We start from the raw sequence: 25,309 nt of genomic DNA, 5'->3' as shown, positions 1-25,309 counted from the left end.
TCCTGACACGCCAATCTGATAATGGTCCTGACACACCAACCTGATAATGTTCCTGACACACCAACCCGATAATGGTCCTGACACACCAACCTGTTAATGGTCCTGACACACCAACCTGATAATGGTCCCAACACACCAACCTGATAATGGTCCCAACACACTAACCTGATAATGGTCCCGACCCACCAACCTGATAATGGTCCCGACCCACCAACCTGATAATGGTCCTGACCCACCAACCTGATAATGTTCCTGACACACCAACCTGATAATGGTCCTGACACACCAACCTGATAATGGTCCTGATACACCAACCTGATAATGGTCCTGACACACCAACCTGATAATGGTCCTGACTCACCAACCTGATAATGGTCCTGACACACCAACCTGATAATGGTCCTGACACACCAATCTGATAATGGTCCTGACACACCAACCCGATAATGGTCCTGACACACCAACCTGATAATGTTCCTGACACACCAACCTGATAATGGTCCTGACACACCAACCTGATAATGGTCCTGATACACCGAGCGGATAACGGTCCTGATAATGGTCCTGACACACCAACCTGATAATGGTCCTGACCCACCAACCTGATAATGGTCCTGACACACCAACCTGATAATGGTCCTGACACACCAACCTGATAATGGTCCTGACACCAACCTGATAATGGTCCCAACACACTAACCTGATAATGGTCCCGACCCACCAACCTGATAATGGTCCTGACCCACCAACCTGATAATGGTCCTGACACACCAACCTGATAATGGTCCTGACACACCAACCTGATAATGGTCCTGACCCACCAACCTGATAATGGTCCTGACATACCAACCTGATAATGGTCCTCATAATGGTCCTGACCCACCAACCTGATAATGGTCCTGACACACCAACTTGATAATGGTCCCGACACACCAACCTGATAATGGTCCTGACCCACCAACCTGATAATGGTCCTGACACACCAACCTGATAATGGTCCTGACCCACCAACCTGATAATGGTCCTGACATACCAACCTGATAATGGTCCTCATAATGGTCCTGACCCACCAACCTGATAATGGTCCTGACACACCAACCTGATAATGGTCCTGACACACCAACCTGATAATGGTCCTGACCCACCAACCTGATAATGTTCCTGACACACCAACCTGATAATGGTCCTGACACACCAACCTGATAATGGTCCTGACACACCAACCTGATAATGTTCCTGACACACCAACCTGATAATGGTCCTGACACACCAACCTGATAATGGTCCTGATACACCGAGCGGATAACGGTCCTGATAATGGTCCTGACACACCAACCTGATAATGGTCCTGACCCACCAACCTGATAATGGTCCTGACACACCAACCTGATAATGGTCCTGACCCACCAACCTGATAATGGTCCTGACCCACCAACCTGATAATGGTCCTGACCCACCAACCTGATAATGGTCCTGACATACCAACCTGATAATGGTCCTCATAATGGTCCTGACCCACCAACCTGATAATGGTCCTGACACACCAACTTGATAATGGTCCCGACACCAACCTGATAATGGTCCTGACCCACCAACCTGATAATGGTCCTGACACACCAACCTGATAATGGTCCTGACCCACCAACCTGATAATGGTCCTGACATACCAACCTGATAATGGTCCTCATAATGGTCCTGACCCACCAACCTGATAATGGTCCTGACACACCAACCTGATAATGGTCCTGACACACCAACCTGATAATGGTCCTGACCCACCAACCTGATAATGTTCCTGACACACCAACCTGATAATGGTCCTGACACACCAACCTGATAATGGTCCTGACACACCAACCTGATAATGTTCCTGACACACCAACCTGATAATGGTCCTGACACACCAACCTGATAATGGTCCTGATACACCGAGCGGATAACGGTCCTGATAATGGTCCTGACACACCAACCTGATAATGGTCCTGACCCACCAACCTGATAATGGTCCTGATAATGGTCCTGACACACCAACCTGATTATGGTCCTGACCCACCAACCTGATAATGGTCCTGACACACCAACCTGATAATGGTCCTGACACACCAACCTGATAATGGTCCTGACCCACCAACCTGATAATGGTCCTGACACCAACCTGATAATGGTCCTGATACACCGGCGGATAACGGTCCTGATAATGGTCCTGACACACCAACCTGATAATGGTCCTGACCCACCAACCTGATAATGGTCCTGATAATGGTCCCGACCCACCTGAAATGGTCCTGACCCACCCTGATAATGGTCCTGACCCACCAACCTGATAATGGTCCTGACACACCAACCTGATAATGGTCAACCTGATAATGGTCCTGACACACCAACCTGATAATGGTCCTGACCCACCAACCTGATAATGGTCCTGACATACCAACCTGATAATGGTCCAACCTGATAATGGTCCTGACACACCAACCTGATAATGGTCCTGACCCACCAACCTGATAATGGTCCTGACACACCAACTTGATAATGGTCCCGACACACCAACCTGATAATGGTCCTGACCCACCAACCTGATAATGGTCCTGACACACCAACCTGATAATGGTCCTGACCCACCAACCTGATAATGGTCCTGACATACCAACCTGATAATGGTCCTCATAATGGTCCTGACCCACCAACCTGATAATGGTCCTGACACACCAACCTGATAATGGTCCTGACACACCAACCTGATAATGGTCCTGACCCACCAACCTGATAATGTTCCTGACACACCAACCTGATAATGGTCCTGACACACCAACCTGATAATGGTCCTGACACACCAACCTGATAATGTTCCTGACACACCAACCTGATAATGGTCCTGACACACCAACCTGATAATGGTCCTGATACACGAGCGGATAACGGTCCTGATAATGGTCCTGACACACCAACCTGATAATGGTCCTGACCCACCAACCTGATAATGGTCCTGACACACCAACCTGATAATGGTCCTGACCCACCAACCTGATAATGGTCCTGACCCACCAACCTGATAATGGTCCTGACCCACCAACCTGATAATGGTCCTGACATACCAACCTGATAATGGTCCTCATAATGGTCCTGACCCACCAACCTGATAATGGTCCTGACACACCAACCTGATAATGGTCCTGACACACCAACCTGATAATGGTCCTGACCCACCAACCTGATAATGTTCCTGACACACCAACCTGATAATGGTCCTGACACACCAACCTGATAATGGTCCTGACACACCAACCTGATAATGTTCCTGACACACCAACCTGATAATGGTCCTGACACACCAACCTGATAATGGTCCTGATACACCGAGCGGATAACGGTCCTGATAATGGTCCTGACACACCAACCTGATAATGGTCCTGACCCACCAACCTGATAATGGTCCTGATAATGGTCCTGACACACCAACCTGATTATGGTCCTGACACACCGACCGGATAATGGTCCTGACACACTAACCTGATAATGGTCCTGATAATGGTCCTGACACCAACCTGATAATGGTCCTGATAATGGTCCTGACACACCAACCTGATAATGGTCCTGACCCACCAACCTGATAATGGTCCTGACCCACCAACCTGATAATGTTCCTGACACACCAACCTGATAATGGTCCCGACCCACCAACCTGATAATGGTCCTGACCCACCAACCTGATAATGGTCCTGACACACCAACCTGATAATGGTCCCAACACACTAACCTGATGATGGTCCTGATGATGGTCCTGACACACCAACCTGATAATGGTCCTGACACACCAACCTGATAATGGTCCCAACACACTAACCTGATGATGGTCCTGACACACCAACCTGATAATGGTCCTGATAATGGTCCTGACACCAACCTGATAATGGTGCTGAGAATGGTGACACACCAACCTGATAATGGTCCTGATAATGGTCCTGACACACCAACCTGATAATGGTCCTGACACACCAACCTGATAATGGTCCTGACACACCAACCTGATAATGGTCCTGATAATGGTCCTGACACACCAACCTGATAATGGTCCTGACACACCGACCAGATAATGGTCCTGACACACTAACCTGATAATGGTCCTGACACCAACCTGATAATGGTCCTGACACACCGACCTGATAATGGTCCTGACACACCGACCTGATAATGGTCCTGACACACTAACCTGATAATGGTCCTGACTCACCAACTTGATAATGGTCCTGACACACCAACCTGATAATGGTCCTGACACGCCAATCTGATAATGGTCCTGACACACCAACCTGATAATGTTCCTGACACACCAACCCGATAATGGTCCTGACACACCAACCTGTTAATGGTCCTGACACACCAACCTGATAATGGTCCCAACACACCAACCTGATAATGGTCCCAACACACTAACCTGATAATGGTCCCGACCCACCAACCTGATAATGGTCCCGACCCACCAACCTGATAATGGTCCTGACCCACCAACCTGATAATGTTCCTGACACACCAACCTGATAATGGTCCTGACACACCAACCTGATAATGGTCCTGATACACCAACCTGATAATGGTCCTGACACACCAACCTGATAATGGTCCTGACTCACCAACCTGATAATGGTCCTGACACACCAACCTGATAATGGTCCTGACACACCAATCTGATAATGGTCCTGACACACCAACCCGATAATGGTCCTGACACACCAACCTGATAATGTTCCTGACACACCAACCTGATAATGGTCCTGACACACCAACCTGATAATGGTCCTGATACACCGAGCGGATAACGGTCCTGATAATGGTCCTGACACACCAACCTGATAATGGTCCTGACCCACCAACCTGATAATGGTCCTGACACACCAACCTGATAATGGTCCTGACACACCAACCTGATAATGGTCCTGACACCAACCTGATAATGGTCCCAACACACTAACCTGATAATGGTCCCGACCCACCAACCTGATAATGGTCCTGACCCACCAACCTGATAATGGTCCTGACACACCAACCTGATAATGGTCCTGACACACCAACCTGATAATGGTCCTGACCCACCAACCTGATAATGGTCCTGACATACCAACCTGATAATGGTCCTCATAATGGTCCTGACCCACCAACCTGATAATGGTCCTGACACACCAACTTGATAATGGTCCCGACACACCAACCTGATAATGGTCCTGACCCACCAACCTGATAATGGTCCTGACACACCAACCTGATAATGGTCCTGACCCACCAACCTGATAATGGTCCTGACATACCAACCTGATAATGGTCCTGACCCACCAACCTGATAATGGTCCTGACACACCAACCTGATAATGGTCCTGACACACCAACCTGATAATGGTCCTGACCCACCAACCTGATAATGTTCCTGACACACCAACCTGATAATGGTCCTGACACACCAACCTGATAATGGTCCTGACACACCAACCTGATAATGTTCCTGACACACCAACCTGATAATGGTCCTGACACACCAACCTGATAATGGTCCTGATACACCGAGCGGATAACGGTCCTGATAATGGTCCTGACACACCAACCTGATAATGGTCCTGACCCACCAACCTGATAATGGTCCTGACACACCAACCTGATAATGGTCCTGACCCACCAACCTGATAATGGTCCTGACCCACCAACCTGATAATGGTCCTGACCCACCAACCTGATAATGTTCCTGACACACCAACCTGATAATGGTCCTGACACACCAACCTGATAATGGTCCTGATACACCAACCTGATAATGGTCCTGACACACCAACCTGATAATAACCTGATAATGGTCCTGACATACCAACCTGATAATGGTCCTGACACACCAACCTGATAATGGTCCTGACCCACCAACCTGATAATGGTCCTGACCCACCAACCTGATAATGGTCCTGACACACCAACCTGATAATGGTCCTGACCCACCAACCTGATAATGGTCCTGACATACCAACCTGATAATGGTCCTCATAATGGTCCTGACCCACCAACCTGATAATGGTCCTGACACACCAACTTGATAATGGTCCCGACACACCAACCTGATAATGGTCCTGACCCACCAACCTGATAATGGTCCTGACACACCAACCTGATAATGGTCCTGACCCACCAACCTGATAATGGTCCTGACATACCAACCTGATAATGGTCCTCATAATGGTCCTGACCCACCAACCTGATAATGGTCCTGACACACCAACCTGATAATGGTCCTGACACACCAACCTGATAATGGTCCTGACCCACCAACCTGATAATGTTCCTGACACACCAACCTGATAATGGTCCTGACACACCAACCTGATAATGGTCCTGACACACCAACCTGATAATGTTCCTGACACACCAACCTGATAATGGTCCTGACACACCAACCTGATAATGGTCCTGATACACCGAGCGGATAACGGTCCTGATAATGGTCCTGACACACCAACCTGATAATGGTCCTGACATACCAACCTGATAATGGTCCTGACACACCAACCTGATAATGGTCCTGACCCACCAACCTGATAATGGTCCTGACATACCAACCTGATAATGGTCCTCATAATGGTCCTGACCCACCAACCTGATAATGGTCCTGACACACCAACCTGATAATGGTCCTGACCCACCAACCTGATAATGGTCCTGACCCACCAACCTGATAATGTTCCTGACACACCAACCTGATAATGGTCCTGACACACCAACCTAATAATGGTCCTGATACACCAACCTGATAATGGTCCTGACACACCAACCTGATAATAACCTGATAATGGTCCTGACATACCAACCTGATAATGGTCCTCATAATGGTCCTGACCCACCAACCTGATAATGGTCCTGACACACCAACCTGATAATGGTCCTGACCCACCAACCTGATAATGGTCCTGACCCACCAACCTGATAATGGTCCTGACACACCAACCTGATAATGGTCCTGACACACCAACCTGATAATGGTCCTGACCCACCAACCTGATAATGGTCCTGACATACCAACCTGATAATGGTCCTCATAATGGTCCTGACCCACCGACCTGATAATGGTCCTGACCCATCAACCTGATAATGGTCCTGACACACCAACCTGATAATGGTCCTGACACACCAACCTGATAATGGTCCTGATAATGGTCCTGACACACCAACCAAATTGGTAATTGACTTCCTGTTTACCTGTAACTGACTTCCTGTTTACCTGTAACTCTGGCACCGACAGCACTGACTCCTCCGACGCAGACGACATCACTTCCTCTTCGTCTTCGTCCTGTGTGAGGTCATCAAAGTCCTCCTCCTCCTCCTCTTCCTCCTCTCCCTGCCGGTCCTGATCTTCATCCCCCTCTCCTCCTCCTGCACCCTCCTCTTCCTCTCTCCCCCCCCCCCCTCATCCCCCTCTCCTCCTCCTCCTACTCCTCCACCCTCCTCTTCATCTTCTCTTCCCCCCTCTCTCCCATGCTCTTCCTCTCCGCCACTGCCTGTGTCCCCCTCTCCTCCCCCTTCTCTCCCCTCTTCTTCTTCTCCTCCCCCTTCTCTCCCCTCTTCTTCCTCTCCTCCCCCTTCTCTCCCCTCTTCTTCCTCTCCTCCCCCTTCTCTTTCCTCTCCTCCAGTATTTTGTACTCCGTTCATCACACCCAGATCAGCCCAGTTCTCCTCTTCCTCTTCTCCTCCCTCTTCTTCACAGGAAGACATCGGGCTGAGTGTTGATGTTGAACCTGAACTTTCCTCCTCTTCCCGTCTCTCTTCCTCTGGTGGAAGGCGTGGCGTTGTGTCCTCTCGCTCCTCTTTGATTGGTCTGTGGAGCTGTTGCCCCAGAGCATGCTGGGAGGTGGCGGCGGGCGTCCACACCATCTGGAGGAGGAAGCACGCCGGCGTCACGTTTGTTTGAGCATCGGTCAGAGAGGGGAGAGGGAGGGAAGCTCTGCTGCTCTGCGTCCACTGGCCAATAGGAAGGCAGGGCTGGAGGATGTGGGCGGGGCCTGGATGGACAGCAGCCAATGAGACAGCCCCACAGACAGGGGGCGGAGCCAGGGCTCCGGAAACAGCGAGAGGCGGAGAAAGGGCTGTGGAAACAGCGGGGGAGTCACAGAGTAAAGTGACTCCTGGAGGGGGGAGAGACAGGGTGTTGATTGGCTGTCTGTCCACCGGTTGGTTTATCTTTCTGTCCAACCGTCTGTCTGTTTGTCTCTTTGATTTCCGCGATGCCTGCCTGTCTGACAGCGAGTCCTCTGGTCTGTCTGACTGTCTGTTTGACTGTCTGTCCGCTGGGCGTTGTGCGAGAGGCAGCAGAGATGCATTGTGGGCCAGGGCGAAGATCCGTCTGTGTGAAGGTGGAGGTGTGTGTGAGGACTTGCTGAGCCAATAAGGGTGGAGCCTGAGGGTGACGCCCGGGGGGAGGGAGGGGGGGTAATGGCCGGAGCTCAGCCGGGACTTCTGGATGATCAGCTGACTGTTCTGCAGGTCACAAAAATCAGAACCAATTACTCACTTACTGTAGTTCACTATAGGGCTGCTCAATTATGGAAAAAAATATAATCACGATTATTTCAGTCAATACTGAAATCACGATAATTTAACACGATTACTTGTTGACTTCTGGAAAGATGTTGCAATTACTGAACTTAAAAAACTGGAAAAAGTTAAATACACAAAAAAAAACACATACAACTGTGACCTTTGCCTTAATACTTTTCCTATTTAAACTTTATTTTTTCATTCAGAACTAAAGAGAAAATAAGAGTTAACTTGCAAAACGTAATGAGCTAAATAATCGTTTTTCTCGATTATTCTGTTTTTGTTATCATTGGGAGCCAAAATCATAATCATGATTAAATTTTGATTAATTGCACAGCCCTACTTCACTCTAGTTTCCCTACAGAGAGACAGTCCCAAAATCCCCATCACCAAACCCACCAGACTCCATGTAAATAATCAGGACTTTTAGCGTGTACAGAGGCAGCATATCTCCACCAGACTCCATGTAAATAATCAGGACTTTTAGCGTGTATAGAGCCAGCATATCTCCACCAGACTCCATGTAAATAATCAGGACTTTTAGCGTGTATAGAGCCAGCATATTTCCACCAGACTCCATGTAAATAATCAGGACTTTTAGCGTGTATAGAGCCAGCATATCTCCACCAGACTCCATGTAAATAATCAGGACTTTTAGCGTGTATAGAGCCAGCATATCTCCACCAGACTCCATGTAAATAATCAGGACTTTTAGCGTGTATAGAGCCAGCATATCTCCACCAGACTATGTAAATAATCAGGACTTTTAGCGTGTATAGAGCCAGCATATCTCCACCAGACTATGTAAATAATCAGGACTATGGTATATTATATTATAGTATATTATGTATGTGGGTCAGGAGGTCTGTGGGGCTGGCGGTCAGGAGGTCTGGGGGTCAGGAGGTCTGGGGGTCAGGAGGTCTGGGGGTCAGGAGGTCTGGGGGTCAGTGGGTCTGGGGGTCAGGAGGTATGGAGGTCAGGAGGTCTGGAGGTCAGGAGGTCAGGGGGTCAGTGGGTCAGGAGGGCTGTGGGTCAGTGGGTCAGGAGGTCTGTGGGTCTAGGGTCAGGAGGTCTGTGGGTCTAGGGGTCAGGAGGTCTGTGGGTCTGGAAGTCTGGGGGTCAGGAGGTCTGTGGGTCTGGAAGTCTGGGGGTCAGGAGGTCTGGAGGTCTGGGGGTCAGGAGGTCAGGAGGTCTGGGGGTCAGGAGGTCTGGGGGTCTGGGGGTCAGGAGGTCTGGGGGTCAGGGGGTCTGGGGGTCTGGGGGTCTGTGGGTCTGGAGGTCTGGAGGTCTGTGGGTCAGACCTTGAGCCAGTTTGGCGTGTTGGGGGTGTTTCTGTCCACCGGGGGGCGCTGCTCTCCAGGATCAACTCGGCTGCAGGCGAGCGGCAACGGTGGGACGACTCGCTGCGTCACAAACATCTGAAAACACCAGAACGAGATTTAACACGGAACCACTCTCTCATTCCCCCTGCTCCTCTCATTCCCCCTGCTCCTCTCATTCCCCCCTCTCATTCCCCCTGCTCCTCTCATTCCCCCTGCTCCTCTCATTCCCCCCTCTCATTCCCCCTGCTCCTCTCATTCCCCCCTCTCATTCCCCTGCTCCTCTCATTCCCCTGCTCCTCTCATTCCCCCTGCTCCTCTCATTCCCCCCTCTCATTCCCCCTGCTCCTCTCATTCCCCCTGCTCCTCTCATTCCCCCTGCTCCTCTCATTCCCCCCTCTCATTCCCCCTTCTCATTCCCCCTGCTCCTCTCATTCCCCCCTGCTCCTCTCATTCCCCCTGCTCCTCTCATTCCCCCTCTCATTCCCCCTGCTCCTCTCATTCCCCCCTCTCATTCCCCCTGCTCCTCTCATTCCCCCTCTCATTCCCCTGCTCCTCTCATTCCCCCTCTCATTCCCCCTGCTCTGGCGTAAATAATGTGTGTGTGATGATGTCATAGTGATGTCACCTTGATGACGCTGCTGCTCGGGGCTCTCGGCCCACTCATGTCCCTCACGTGCTTCCTGAAGTTCCAGCGAGATTTACAGACGAGGTAGCAGCTGATCAGCTGGTCAGGCTGCAGGGTCTCCGCAAAGTGCTTCAGAGCCAGCACGATCAGCCTGCACAGAGGCATCATGGGAAATATTACTACTGTCAGCCTGCACAGAGGCATCATGGGAAATATTACTACTGTCAGCCTGCACAGAGGCATCATGGGAAATATTACTACTGTCAGCCTGCACAGAGGCATCATGGGAAATATTACTACTGTCAGCCTGCACAGGGGCATCATGGGAAATATTACTACTGTCAGCCTGCACAGAGGCATCATGGGAAATATTACTACTGTCAGCCTGCACAGGAGCATCATGGGAAATATTACTACTGTCAGCCTGCACAGGGGCATCATGGGAAATATTACTACTGTCAGCCTGCACAGGGGCATCATGGGAAATATTACTACTGTCAGCCTGCACAGAGGCATCATGGGAAATATTACTACTGTCAGCCTGCACAGAGGCATCATGGGAAATATTACTACTGTCAGCCTGCACAGGGGCATCATGGGAAATATTACTATTGTCAGCCTGCACAGGGGCATCATGGGAAATATTACTACTGTCAGCCTGAACAGGAGCATCATGGGAAATAATACTATTGTCAGCCTGCACAGGGGCATCATGGGAAATATTAGTCAGCCTGCACAGGGGCATCATGGGAAATATTAGTCAGCCTGCACAGGAGCATCATGGGAAATAATACTACTGTCAGCCTGCACAAGAGCATCATGGGAAATAATACTACTGTCAGCCTGCACAGGAGGATCATGGGAAAGTGTATATACTGTGTGTATAATGTAGGGGTGGTACGGATCATGAAAACAAGAACCGTGCAGAACCGTTTGTGTACTGTGTGTAGTACTGTGTGTGTAATGTGTGTACTGTGTGTATTGTGTGTATACTGTGTGTGTACTGTTTGTAGTACCCGTTCTCTCCGGCGGTGTACATGCTGCAGGGCCGCTGGCTGTGTGTATACTGTGTGTGTACTGTGTGTATTGTGTGTATACTGTGTGTGTACTGTGTGTATTGTGTGTATCCTGTGTGTATACTGAATGTGTACTGTGTGTGTACTGTGTGTGTATTGTGTGTATTGTGTGTACACTGTGTGTGTACTGTGTGTAGTACCCGTCCTCCCCGGCGGTGTACATGCTGCGGGGCCGCTGGCTGTGTGCGGGGGGGTCCAGGGTGCAGACAGGAAGTAGTTCTGGGTACAGGAAGACGGGACGCGTGGCGAACAGCCAGGCCTCGTCAGCCGGCAGCAGAGGGAAGGCATGGCCTAAAAATACACACAAACACAGCTACAACCTCAACTAGAACCTCAGTTAGAACCTCAACTAGAACCACAGCTAAAACCACAACTAGAACCACAGCTAGAACCATAGCTAGAAGCACGGTGGCTCAGTGGTTAGCACTTCTGCCTCACAGCAAGAAGGTTCTGGGTTCTAATCCAGGCCTTTCTGTGTGGAGTTTGCATGTTCTCCCCGTGCTTGCGTGGGTTTCCTCCGGGTGTTCCGGTTTTTACCCACCATAAAGACATGCATACTAGGACTACAGTTGAAAATTAGCCCAGTTAGAACCTCGACTAGAACCACAGCTAGAAACTCAACAAGAACCACAGCTATAATATCAACTAGAACTTCAACTAGAACCACAGCTAGAAACTCAACAAGAACCACAGCTATAATCTCAACTAGAACTTCAACTAGAACCACAGCTAGAAACTCAACAAGAACCACAGCTATAATCTCAACTAGAACTTCAACTAGAACCACAGCTAGAAACTCAACTAGAACCACAGTTAGAACCACAGCTAGAAACTCAACTAGAACCACAGCTGGAATCTCAACTCGAACCACAGCTAGAACCTCTACTAGAACCACAGCTAGAATCTCAACTAGAACCACAGCTAGAACATCAACTAGAACACAGATAGAACCTCAACTAGAACCACAGATAGAACCTCAACTAGAACCTCAGCTAGAACCTCAACTAGAACCACAGCTACAGTGGGGGAAATAAGTATTTGACCCCTTGCTGATTTTGCAGGTTTGCCCACTTACAAAGAATGCAAAAATTTTAATCATATGTACATTCTAACAGTGAAAGACAGAATCCCAAAGAAAATTCCAGAAAATCACATCATATGAATTTATTAAAATTGATAACCATCTGATGAGGAAAAACAAGTATTTGACCCCTGGACAAACAGCATGTTAATATTTTGTAGAAAAGCCATTATTGGCCAGCACAGATGTCAAACGGTTTTTATAGTTGGTGACAAGGTTTGTGCACATTTCGGCAGGGATGTTGGCCCACCTCCCTGCAGACAGCCTCCAAATCATTCAGGTTCCGAGGTTGTCGCCTTGCAACTCGAATTTTAAGCTCCCTCCAAAGATTTTCAATCGGATTCAGGTCTGGAGACTGGCTAGGCCACCCAGAACCTTGATGTGCTTCTTCTTCAGCCACTCTTTTGTTGCTTTGGCGGTGTGCTTAGGGTCGTTGTCGTGCTGAAACACCCATCCTCGACCCATCTTCAGCTCTCTCACTGAGGGAAGGAGATGTCGGTCCAGAATTCCACGATACATGGCCCCGTCCATCCTCCCCTCAATACGATGGAGTTGTCCCGTCCCCTTGGCTGAAAAGCACCCCCAAAGCATGATGTTGCCACCACCATGCTTGACGGTGGGGATGGTGTTCTTTGGGTTGTACTCGGTGTTCTTTGCCCTCCAAACACGACGAGTTGAGTTGAGGCCAAAAGGTTCTATTTTGGTCTCATCTGACCTAGGGCTGGGCGATATATCGATATTAAAAATATATCGATATATTTTTAAATGAGATATGGAATTAGACCATATCGCATATATCGATATAGTTCAAATGTGATCCTTGCTCCCATAGATATATACACAGATGTCGCCTTGAGGTTCTAAACATACGTCAAAACCGCCGCCATCTTGGAACAGGGTGCGAAGCATTCAGATCAACGCTAAAGATGCCGGACTTTTGTACTGCTTAATTATGTTCGATAGAGGAAATGAAAAGAACAAACAGCAATGAATAACATTTAACAGGTGACAATGTGTTTTATGATTATGTATGCCGCCTTGACCAGCAATCTGAGCTCCGGCGGCAGCGGGAGGCGGAGAGCTCCGTGGCCGGGCCGCAGCGTCTCTTCCCCGAAAACACAGCTTTGCCTCGCTGCTGCGCCGGGTCCCCGCTGATCCAGATCGGACCAGCCAAAGACAGAGTGGTGATCGGTAGGATCTTACACGTAGTCCAGGACGACCTGTACGTCGATATCGGGCGGAAAGTTCCACTAAGTTTGCCGGGCGGCAGGCGGACGGAGAGAAGCTACAGCGGGCAGCAGAGACCGCTGCGGCTGCAGGATCTGGAGCTCAGTGCCCGTTAAAATGACATGTAACGCATAAATACATACAGAAATAAATAGTGGAGGAATGAGCCTGGACATTTCAGTCTGTTTTAAACTTCACCTTGAAGCAGAAACTCTTAGTTCAGAAGGGTGAAGTTTCCGTTTGACTCAGATCTGTGAACCGATCATAATAAATATTCTTTGTATTAACACATTAATTAGTTTCTTTGTTTTGTAGTCGATAGTTCATCTTTTAGTTTACTTAAGTGGAAGCAGTATCAAGTGGAAGAATGGGACTATAAACCTAGGCTTACAGGCATGAGGCATTACATTTTGAACAAAGTAGATTATATTAATATCAAAAGCTTAATTGACCTTTGGAACGAATCACAAATATGGAGCTTTGATTTCAAAAAAGGTACTCCTGTTATACAGTATTTAGGTTTACATTTTATTGTTATTTGAACAGCTGAGCATTTAATCATGAACCAGGTGAAGAAACCGGTTTATTATTTATTTGATTTTGCAACTGTCTCTATGAAACTACTTGTGACATGTCATATTTGATTTTGGCTTTGACTGAACATTTGCTCTCACTTTGCGGAAAAAAATATCGGGATATATATCGTATATCGATATTCAGCCAAAATATATCGGGATATGACTTTTGGTCCATATCGCCCAGCCCTAATCTGACCACATCACCTTCTTCCAGGCCTCTTCGGAGTCGTCCAGGTGGTGAATGGCGAACTTCATGCGGGCCTGTACATGTTTCTTCTTGAGCAGGGGGACCTTGCGTGCGCTGCAGGATTTCAATCCATGACGGCGTAGTGTGTTACCAACCGTTTTTTTTGTAACTGTGGTCCCAGCTGCCTTCAGTTGATTCATCAGTTCCCCCCTTGTGGTTTTGGGATGATTCCTCACCGTTCGCATGATCAGGGACACCCCACGAGGCAAGATCTTGTGTGGAGGCCCAGACCGAGGGAGGTTGGCGTGGTGTGGTGCGTCTTCCATTTCCTGATAACTGCACCGACAGTTGATCTTTTCTCTCCAAGTTGCTTTCTGATTCTCTTGTAGCCCATCCCAGCCTTGTGCAGATCAACAATCTTGTCCCTGATGTCCGTAGAAAGCTCTTTGGTCTTGCCCATGGTGGTGATGTTGGATGCTGGTTGTTTGGGTGTTGACAGGTGTCTTTTATACAGGTAACGAGGTGAGGCAGGTGTATTTGATGTAGATAATTGGTTCGGATTGGGGCTGTGTCTTAAAGAAAGACTAACTGGCTTGTAGGAGCCAGAATACTTGCTGTTTGTCCAGGGGGTCAAATACTTGTTTTTCCTCATCAGATGGTTATCAATTTTAATAAATTCATATGATGTGATTTTCTGGAATTTTCTTTGGGATTCTGTCTTTCACTGTTAGAATGTACATATGATTAAAATTGTAGATTTTTGCATTCTTTGTAAGTGGGCAAACCTGCAAAATCAGCAAGGGGTCAAATACTTATTTCCCCCACTGTAGAATCTCAACTAGAACCACAGCTAGAACCTCAACTAGAACCTCAGCTAGAACCACAGCTAGAACCACAGCTAGAACCTCAACTAGAACCTCAACTAGAACCACAGCTAGAACCACAGCTAGAACCTCAACTAGAACCTCAGCTAGACTCTCAACTAGAACCTCAGCTAGAACCTCAACTAGAACCAAAGATAGAACCTCAACTAGAACCACAGCTAGAATCTCAACTAGAACCACAGCTACAACCTCAACTAGAACCTCAACTAGAACCTCAGCTAGAACCAAAGCTAGAAGCACGGTGGCTCAGTGGTTAGCTCTTCTGCCTCACAGCAACAAGGTTTTGGGTTCTAATCCAGGTCATTCCAGGCCTTTCTGTGTGGAGTTTGCATGTTCTCCCCGTGCTTGCGTGGGTTTCCTCCGGGTGCTCCGGTTTCTACCCACCATAAAGACATGCATACTAGGACTACAGTAGAAAATTAGCCCATCTACAACCACAGTTAGAACCATAGCTAGAACCTCAACTGGCACCACAACTAGAACCACAGTTAGAACCATAGCTAGAACCTCAACTGGCGCCACAACTAGAACCACAGTTAGAACCTCAAATAGAACCAAAGCTAGAAACTCAACAAGAACCACAACTATAATCTCAACTAGAACCTCAACTAGAACCACAGTTAGAACAACTAGAACCACAGTTAGAACCTCAACTAGAACAACAGCTAGAAACTCAGCTAGAACCTCATCTAGAACCACAGCTAGAATCTCAACTAGAACCTCAACTAGAACCACAGTTAGAATCTAACTATAACCTCAACTAGAATCACAGCTAGAATCTCAACTAGAACCACAGCTAGAAACTCAACTAGAACCACAGCTAGAATTTCAACTAGAACCACAGCTAGAATCTCAACTAGAACCACAGCTAGAACCACAGCTAGAACATCAACTAGAACCACAGCTAGAATCTCAACTAGAACCTCAACTAGAACCACAACTAGAACCACAGCTAGAACCTCAACTAGAACCACAGGTAGAACCCAGGGTACCCCCAGGATCCTTTCTGTTCATGTGATGGAACATCAGAGGAGATGTTTTACTAACGTTACCAGGATGAAATCATAGTTTGTGTTCTAATAACATTAAATAAATTCTATCTGTTCTTGGGTTCGTTTGTTCTACTTCTGGAAACTTTCACTTTACTTCAATACATTTCCCCTCAGCATCTTCTTCAGCATCTTTGTCAGCATCTTCTTCAACATCTTAGTTACTGAGAAATGTTTTTATACACAGTGTCTGTCACTAACCCTGGGGAGGATCCTCAGCTTGATGTGTCCCCCCCAAAAAAGGAAAATCCCTGCTCTAATCCTTATAATAACACTTTTAAACCCCAGCAGGAACCCTGAGAACCAGTACCAGAACAGCTGCTGGACCAAGCAAAACACAGAAAAACCAGAGCGTTGATCCTTACTGTTGGTGGCAAGAGTCATGCTGGGGAGCAAGCGTCTGGAGGCTGCAGCAGGGACAGGAAGTGGAGTAACAGGAGGCTCCGCCCTCTGCTCCACCTCCTGCAGGAGATCCAGCGCCCCCCGCAGGTTACACACACTGAAGCTGCTGGGCAGCAAAACCTGCTCCCGCCGGCTGGAGAACTGCTGCAGCTCCTCCTGCAGAACACAGACAACAAGGGTTAGGGGTCCTGGTCTACACAGACAACAAGGGTTAGGGGTGCTGGTCTACACAGACAACAAAGGTTAGGGATGCTGGTCTACACAGACTACAAGGGTTAGGGGTGCTGGTCTACACAGACAACAAGGGTTAGGGGTGCTGGTCTACACAGACAACAAAGGTTAGGGATGTTGGTCTACACAGACAACAAGGGTTAGGGGTGCTGGTCTACACAGACAACAAGGGTTAGGGGTGCTGGTCTACACAGACAACAAGGGTTAGGGGTGCTGGTCTACACAGACAACAAGGGTTAGGGGTGCTGGTCTACACAGACAACAAAGGTTAGGGGTGCTGGTCTACACAGACAACAAGGGTTAGGGGTTCCGGTCTACACAGACAACAAAGGTTAGGGGTGCTGGTCTACACAGACAACAAGGGTTAGGGTTGCTGGTCTACAGGGACAACAAGGGTTAGGGTTGCTGGTCTACAGGGAACACACACAGGTTAGGGTTGCTGGTCTACAGGGACCACACACAGGTTAGGGTTGCTGGTCTACAGGGACCACACACAGGTTAGGGTTGCTGGTCTACAGGGACCACACACAGGTTAGGGTTTCTGGTCTACAGGGACCACACACAGGTTAGGGTTTCTGGTCTACAGGGACCACACACAGGTTAGGGTTGCTGGTCTACAGGGACCACACACAGGTTAGGGTTGCTGGTCTACAGGGACCACACACAGGTTAGGGATTCAGACTGACCAGGTAGTTTTTGCTGATGCAGGCTTCGTGGTTCAGGGCGTCCACACGGCGACTCAGCAGGTGAACCTGAGTCAGCAGCTGCACATGCTGAGAGAGACACAGACACATTTCATCATGCTGAGAGAGACACAGACATGTCATCATACTGAGAGAGACAGACATTTCATCATGCTGAGAGAGACACAGAGAAATTTCATCATGCTGAGAGAGACAGAGACATTTCATCATGCTGAGAGAGACACAGAGACATTTCATCATGCTGAGAGAGACAGAGACATTTCATCATGCTGAGAGAGACACAGACACATTTCATCATGCTGAGAGAGACAGAGAGACATTTCATCATACTGAGAGAGACACAGACATTTCATCATGCTGAGAGAGACAGAGACATTTCATCATGCTGAGAGAGACACAGACATTTCATCATGCTGAGACACATACATTTCATCATGCTGAGAGAGACACAGACATTTCATCATGCTGAGAGAGACAGACATTTCATCATGCTGAGAGAGACACAGAGACATTTCATCATACTGAGAGAGACACAGACATTTCATCATGCTGAGAGAGACAGACATTTCATCATGCTGAGAGAGACACAGAGACATTTCATCATGCTGAGAGAGACACAGAGACATTTCATCATGCTGAGAGAGACATACATTTCATCATGCTGAGAGAGACACAGACATTTCATCATGCTGAGAGAGACACAGACATTTCAACATGCTGAGAGAGACACAGAGACAAATGGCTACAGTGTAGAAGCTAGTGAAGCTAATGGCTAAAGTGTAGAAGCTAATGAGGCTAATGGCTAAAGTGTAGAAGCTAGTGAAGCTAATGGCTAAAGTGTAGAAGCTAATGAGGCTAATGGCTACAGTGTAGAAGCTAATGAGGCTAATGGCTACAGTGTAGAAGCTGTACCTGTTGTATCTGCTGCTGCAGCTGCAGCTTCTGGGGAGTTTAGGTGGAGGGGGGGGCTCCACCGGGACCGGCAGCACCAACACGGAGGGGACGGGGTCGGGCGCCGGGCCGGCTGCTTCCTTGTTGTCACGGTGATGGTTGGTGGTGTTGTCACGGTGATGGTTGGTGGTGTCCTGGAGGGCTCTCCTCTGCTGAGCAGCTTCGTACTGTTTCCTCACCGTCCGCCGGCGCTCCGTTAGCATGCTGGCTAACGGAGCATCAAAACTACACACAGCAAATACACACACAGAGACACACACACACAGATGATTCACAGGAAATGCACCAAGCCTGGGGTGGGCCAGCATCAGCTGGGACAGGATGTCAGCCTTCAGCTGGTTCTCCGTCAGGACTTGTGAGTGAAGAAGAAGAAGCTGCGGCGGCCATGTTCTCTTCCTCCTTACCCAAGCAGTTACAGCACTTCTCTGCTGGACCGTCCCGAAAGGAGGACAACACTCGTAGAGTGTCTGAGTGTGTGTGTGTCTGTCTCTGTGTGTCTCTGTGTCTCTGTGTGTCTGTCTGTCTCGGTGTGTGTGTCTCTGTGTGTGTGTCTGTCTCTATGTGTGTGTGTCTGTCTCTGTGTGTCTGTCTGTCTCTGTGTGTGTGTCTGTCTCTGTGTGTCTGTCTCTATGTGTGTGTGTCTGTCTCTATGTGTGTGTGTCTGTCTCTGTGTGTGTCTGTCTCTGTGTGTCTGTCTCTATGTGTGTGTGTCTGTCTCTGTGTGTCTGTCTGTCTCTGTGTGTGTGTCTTTCTCTGTGTGTCTCTGTGTGTCTGTCTCTGTGTGTGTGTCTGTGTGTCTGTCTCTGTGTGTGTCTGTCTGTCTCTGTGTGACTGTGTCTCTGTGTGTGTGTCTCTGTGTGTGTGTGTGTGTGTGTGTGTGTGTGTGTAACAGACTGTGCTGAGTGTTACCGTAAAGCCTGGGGGACGTTGAACTTGGGTCCAGTCTGAGAGGGCTCCTCTTCCTCGTGTTCCTCCTCTTCCTCCTGGAGCTGCACACAGAACAGAGGTCAGCATCACAGGTAGCCCACACTATTAACTAAAACACACACACACACACACACACACACACACACACACACAGCTACACCACACTATTAACTAAACACACACACACACACAGCTACACCACACTATTAACTAAACACACACACACACACACAGCTACACCACACTATTAACTAAACACACACACACACACACACACAGCTACACCACACTATTAACTAAATACACACACACACACACAGCTACACCACACTATTAACTAAAACACACACACACACACACACACACACAGCTACACCACACTATTAACTAAACACACACACACACAGCTACACCACACTATTAACTAAACACACACACACATACACACACAGCTACACCACACTATTAACTAAACACACACACACACACACACACACAGCTACACCACACTATTAACTAAACACACACACACACACACACACACAGCTACACCACACTATTAACTAAACACACACACACAGCTACACCACACTATTAACTAAAAACACACACACACATACACACACAGCTACACCACACTATTAACTAAACACACACACACACAGCTACACCACACTATTAACTAAACACACACACAGAGCTACACTACACTATTAACTAAACACACACACATACACACACACAGCTACACCACACTATTAACTAAACACACACACACACACACACAGCTACACCACACTATTAACTAAACACACACACACACACAGCTACACCACACTATTAACTAAACACACACACAGCTACACCACACTATTAACTAAACACACACACACAAACAGCTACACCAGACTATTAACTAAACACACACACACATACACACACACACAGCTACACCACACTTAACTAAACACACACACATACACACACACACAGCTTCACCACACTATTAACTAAACACACACACATACACACACACAGCTACACCACACTATTAACTAAACACATACACACACACAGAGCTACACCACACTATTAACTAAACACACACACACACAGCTACACCACACTATTAACTAAACACACACACACAAACAGCTACACCAGACTATTAACTAAACACACACACACATACACACACACACAGCTACACCACACTTAACTAAACACACACACACACACACACACACACAGCTTCACCACACTATTAACTAAACACACACACATACACACACACAGCTACACCACACTATTAACTAAACACATACACACACAGAGCTACACCACACTATTAACTAAACACACACACACACACACAGCTAGACCACACTATTAACTAAACACACACACACACACACACACACACACACAGAGCTACACGACACTATTAACTAAACACACACACACACACACACACAGAGCTACACGACACTATTAACTAAACACACACACACACACACCTACACACACACTATTAACTAAACACACACACACAGAAAACTCATTGGTAGAACTGAACTGAACTCACTGTATCAAAGAGCTCCTCCAGCAGCTCGTTCACTTCCTTCTCTGAAGACCAACAACACAAGTTATCACGAGAAGAAAACCCAAACCTGACCCCCCTAACCCTGACCCCCCTAACACAGGTCAGAGGTCCTCCCTAACCCCCCTAACACAGGTCAGAGGTCCTCCCTAACCACCCTAACACAGGTCAGAGGTCCTCCCTGACCCCCCTAACCCTGACCCCCCTAACACAGGTCAGAGGTCCTCCCTAACCCCCCTAACCCTGACCCCCCTAACACAGGTCAGAGGTCCTCCCTAACCCCCTAACCCTGACCCCCCTAACACAGGTCAGAGGTCCTCCCTAACCCCCTAACCCCTAACACAGGTCAGAGGTCCTCCCTAACCCCCATAACCCCCCTAACACAGGTCAGAGGTCCTCCCTAACCCCCCTAACACAGGTCAGAGGTCCTCCCTAACCCCCCTGACCCTCCTAACCCTGACCCCCCTAACACAGGTCAGAGGTCCTCCCTAACCCCCAACACAGGTCAGAGGTCCTCCCTAAGCCCCCTGACCCTCCTAACCCTGACCCCCTAACACAGGTCAGAGGTCCTCCCTAACCCCCCTAACACAGGTCAAGTCCTCCCTAACCCCCCTAACACAGGTCAGAGGTCCTCCCTAAACCCCCTGACCCTCCTAACCCCGACCCCCTAACACAGGTCAGAGGTCCTCCCTAACCCCCCTGACCCTCCTAACCCTGACCCCCCTAACACAGGTCAGAGGTCCTACCTAACCCCCCTAACACAGGTCAGAGGTCCTCCCTAACCCCCCTAACACAGGTCAGGTCCTCCCTAACCCTGACCCCCCTGACCCTAACACGTACTGGTGATCTGGACGCCGCGGTCTGTCCGGTAGTCCTCCAGGTCCGGCTCGTCCACGTCCTCCAGGAAGTTGTACTCGGGGTCGTCTTCATCGTCGGCTTCCTCTGAGAAAACAAACACCCTCAGTCAGCTGGGCGAGATCTGGACCAGCCTCAGTCAGCTGGGCGAGATCTGGACCAGCCTCAGTCAGCTGGGTGAGATCTGGACCAACCTCAGTCAGCTGGGTGAGATCTGGACCACCCTCAGTCAGCTGGTGAGATCTGGACCAGCCTCAGTCAGCTGGGTGAGATCTGAACCAGCCTCAGTCAGCTGGGTGAGATCTGGACCAGCCTCAGTCAGCTGGGCGAGATCTGGACCAGCCTCAGTCAGCTGGGCGAGATCTGAACCAGCCTCAGTCAGCTGGGTGAGATCTGAACCAGTCTCAGTCAGCTGGGTGAGATCTGAACCAGTCTCAGTCAGCTGGGTGAGATCTGGACCACCCTCAGTCAGCTGGGTGAGATCTGGACCACCCTCAGTCAGCTGGGTGAGATCTGAACCAGTCTCAGTCAGCTGGGTGAGATCTGGACCACCCTCAGTCAGCTGGGTGAGATCTGAACCAGTCTCAGTCAGCTGGGTGAGATCTGGACCAGTCTCAGTCAGCTGGGTGAGATCTGAACCACGGACACTCTTACACACAGTTCTAGCAGAATTAGACAGGCTTTTTTGCAACTTTTTCCCAAAATATTAGACTTTTTTTCTGCAAAATATTAGCCTGACCGTCGGTGTCGGGGGCCATGAGGCTCTGCAGCCACTTGGTCCAGTGACGGTCCTGCTTCCTCTGGGCGGCGCGCTGCTCGTACATGTCGGCCGTGATGTCAGGGGCCAGAAGCTCCGCCTCCAGCTGGCCCAGAGGAACGTCCACCAGGGGGCGCTTGGAGCGCGTACGGAACGCCAAACAGCTGGAGCCTTCATCACCATCACCACCACCATCATCATCAGCAGCAGTGTCAGCTTTTCTGTCCAGAGACTGAGAGAGAGACAGACAGGGAGAGAGACAGGGAGAGAGACAGAGAGAGAGAGAGACAGACAGGGAGAGAGACAGGGAGAGAGAGACAGGGAGAGAGACAGAGAGAGAGAGAGACAGACAGGGAGAGAGACAGGGAGAGAGACAGAGAGAGAGAGAGACAGACAGGGAGAGAGACAGGGAGAGAGACAGAGAGAGACAGAGAGAGAGAGAGAGACAGACAGGGAGAGAGACAGAGAGAGAGAGAGAGAGAGAGAGACAGAGAGAGAGAGAGAGAGAGAGAGAGAGAGAGAGAGAGAGAGAGAGAGAGAGAGATAGATAGAGAGAGAGAGAGAGAGAGAGAGAGAGAGAGACAGAGAGACAGAGAGAGAGAGAGAGAGAGAGACAGAGATTTTAGATAGATAGATAGATAGATAGATAGATAGACAGAGAGAGAGAGAGAAGACCTGGTTAGAGAGACAGGAGAGAGACAGGGATATATAGAGAGAGACTAGTGAAGGGTTACCTGGTTATATGGCAGGGGGTTGTTTTAAACATCTAATTTTTGTTCTTCAATATAATATTCAGTTATCTGGTAGACAGACTAGTGAAGGGTTACCTGGTTATATGTGTAGACTAGTGAAGGGTTACCTGGTTATATGTGTAGACTAGTGAAGGGTTACCTGGTTATATGTGTAGACTAGTGAAGGGTTACCTGGTTATATGTGAAGGGTTACCTGGTTAGAGACTAGTGAAAGGTTACCTGGTTATATGTGTACTAGTGAAGGGTTACCTGGTTATATGTGTAGACAGACTAGTGAAGGGTTACCTGGTTATATGTGTAGACTAGTGAAGGGTTACCTGGTTATATGTGTAGACTAGTGAAGGGTTACCTGGTTATATGTGTAGACTAGTGAAGGGTTACCTGGTTATATGTGTAGACTAGTGAAGGGTTACCTGGTTATATGTGTAGACTAGTGAAGGGTTACCTGGTTATATGTGTAGACAGACTAGTGAAAGGTTACCTGGTTATATGTGTATGTGAAGACCTGGTTATATGTGTAGACTAGTGAAGGGTTACCTGGTTATAGACTGTGAAAGGTTACCTGGTTAGTGTACTAGTGAAGGGTTACCTGGTTATATGGACTAGTGAAGGGTTACCTGGTTATATGTGTAGACTAGAAAGGTTACCTGGTTATGTGTGTTAGTGAAAGGTTACCTGGTTATATGTGTAGACAGACTAGTGAAGGGTTACCTGGTTATGTGTAGACAGACTAGTGAAGGTTACCTGGTTATATGTGTAGACTAGAAGGTTACCTGGTTAGTGAAGGGTTTACCTGGTTATATGTGTAGACTAGTGAAGGGTTACCTGGTTATATGTGTAGACTAGTGAAGGGTTACCTGGTTATATGTGTAGACTAGTGAAGGGTTACCTGGTTAGTGAAGTGAAGTTACCTGGTTATATGTGTAGACAGACTAGTGAAGGGTTACCTGGTTATATGTGTAGACTTAGACTAGTGAAGGACTAGTTTACCTGGTTATATGTGTAGACTAGTGAAGGGTTACCTGGTTATATGTGTAGAGACTAGTGAAGGGTTACCTGGTTATATGTGTAGACTAGTGAAGGGTTACCTGGTTATATGTGTAGACTAGTGAAGGGTTACCTGGTTATATGTGTAGACTAGTGAAGGGTTACCTGGTTATATGTGTAGACTAGTGAAGGTTACCTGGTTACCTGGTTAGTATGTGTAGACTAGTGAAGGGTTACCTGGTTATATGTGTAGACTAGTGAAGGGTTACCTGGTTATATGTGAAGGGTTACCTGTAGACTAGTGAAAGGGTTACCTGGTTATATGTGTGACAGACTAGTGAAGGGTTACCTGGTTATATGTTATATGTGTAGACTAGTGAAGGGTTACCTGGTTATATGTGTAGACTAGTGAAAGGGTTACCTGGTTATATGTGTAGACTAGTGAAGGGTTACCTGGTTATATGTGTAGTAGACTAGTGAAGGGTTACCTGGTTATATGTGTAGACTAGTGAAGGGTTACCTGGTTATATGTGAGACTAGTGAAGGGTTACC

At 48.3% G+C, this 25,309-nt stretch overlaps 1 protein-coding gene across 1 annotated transcript in view; it reads right to left on the bottom strand.

Annotated features, from left to right (window-relative positions):
* gon4lb (gon-4 like b) overlaps window positions 1-25,006 on the bottom strand; it is a gene marked incomplete at its 5' end in the record, with an annotated part of 41,990 nt that extends 16,984 nt beyond the window's left edge. The window contains 13 exons of the mRNA XM_028572639.1: window positions 7,250-7,411; window positions 7,627-8,502; window positions 9,864-9,980; window positions 10,510-10,660; window positions 11,726-11,876; window positions 16,957-17,149; window positions 17,911-17,997; window positions 18,825-19,104; window positions 19,789-19,868; window positions 21,392-21,432; window positions 22,247-22,348; window positions 23,001-23,250; window positions 24,995-25,006. Of these exons, the coding sequence (XP_028428440.1) occupies window positions 7,250-7,411; window positions 7,627-8,502; window positions 9,864-9,980; window positions 10,510-10,660; window positions 11,726-11,876; window positions 16,957-17,149; window positions 17,911-17,997; window positions 18,825-19,104; window positions 19,789-19,868; window positions 21,392-21,432; window positions 22,247-22,348; window positions 23,001-23,250; window positions 24,995-25,006 (2,502 nt within the window). The remainder of the gene's footprint in view (window positions 1-7,249; window positions 7,412-7,626; window positions 8,503-9,863; window positions 9,981-10,509; window positions 10,661-11,725; window positions 11,877-16,956; window positions 17,150-17,910; window positions 17,998-18,824; window positions 19,105-19,788; window positions 19,869-21,391; window positions 21,433-22,246; window positions 22,349-23,000; window positions 23,251-24,994) is intronic.
* Window positions 25,007-25,309: the final 303 nt, after the last annotated feature.

Source organism: Perca flavescens, unplaced genomic scaffold, assembly GCF_004354835.1.
Source record: "Perca flavescens isolate YP-PL-M2 unplaced genomic scaffold, PFLA_1.0 EPR50_1.1_unplaced_scaf_27, whole genome shotgun sequence".
NCBI classification, from domain to species: Eukaryota; Metazoa; Chordata; class Actinopteri; order Perciformes; family Percidae; genus Perca; species Perca flavescens.
The sequence above is the reverse complement of the archived record's forward strand: the minus strand, read 5'-3'. Positions and strand labels throughout refer to the sequence as shown.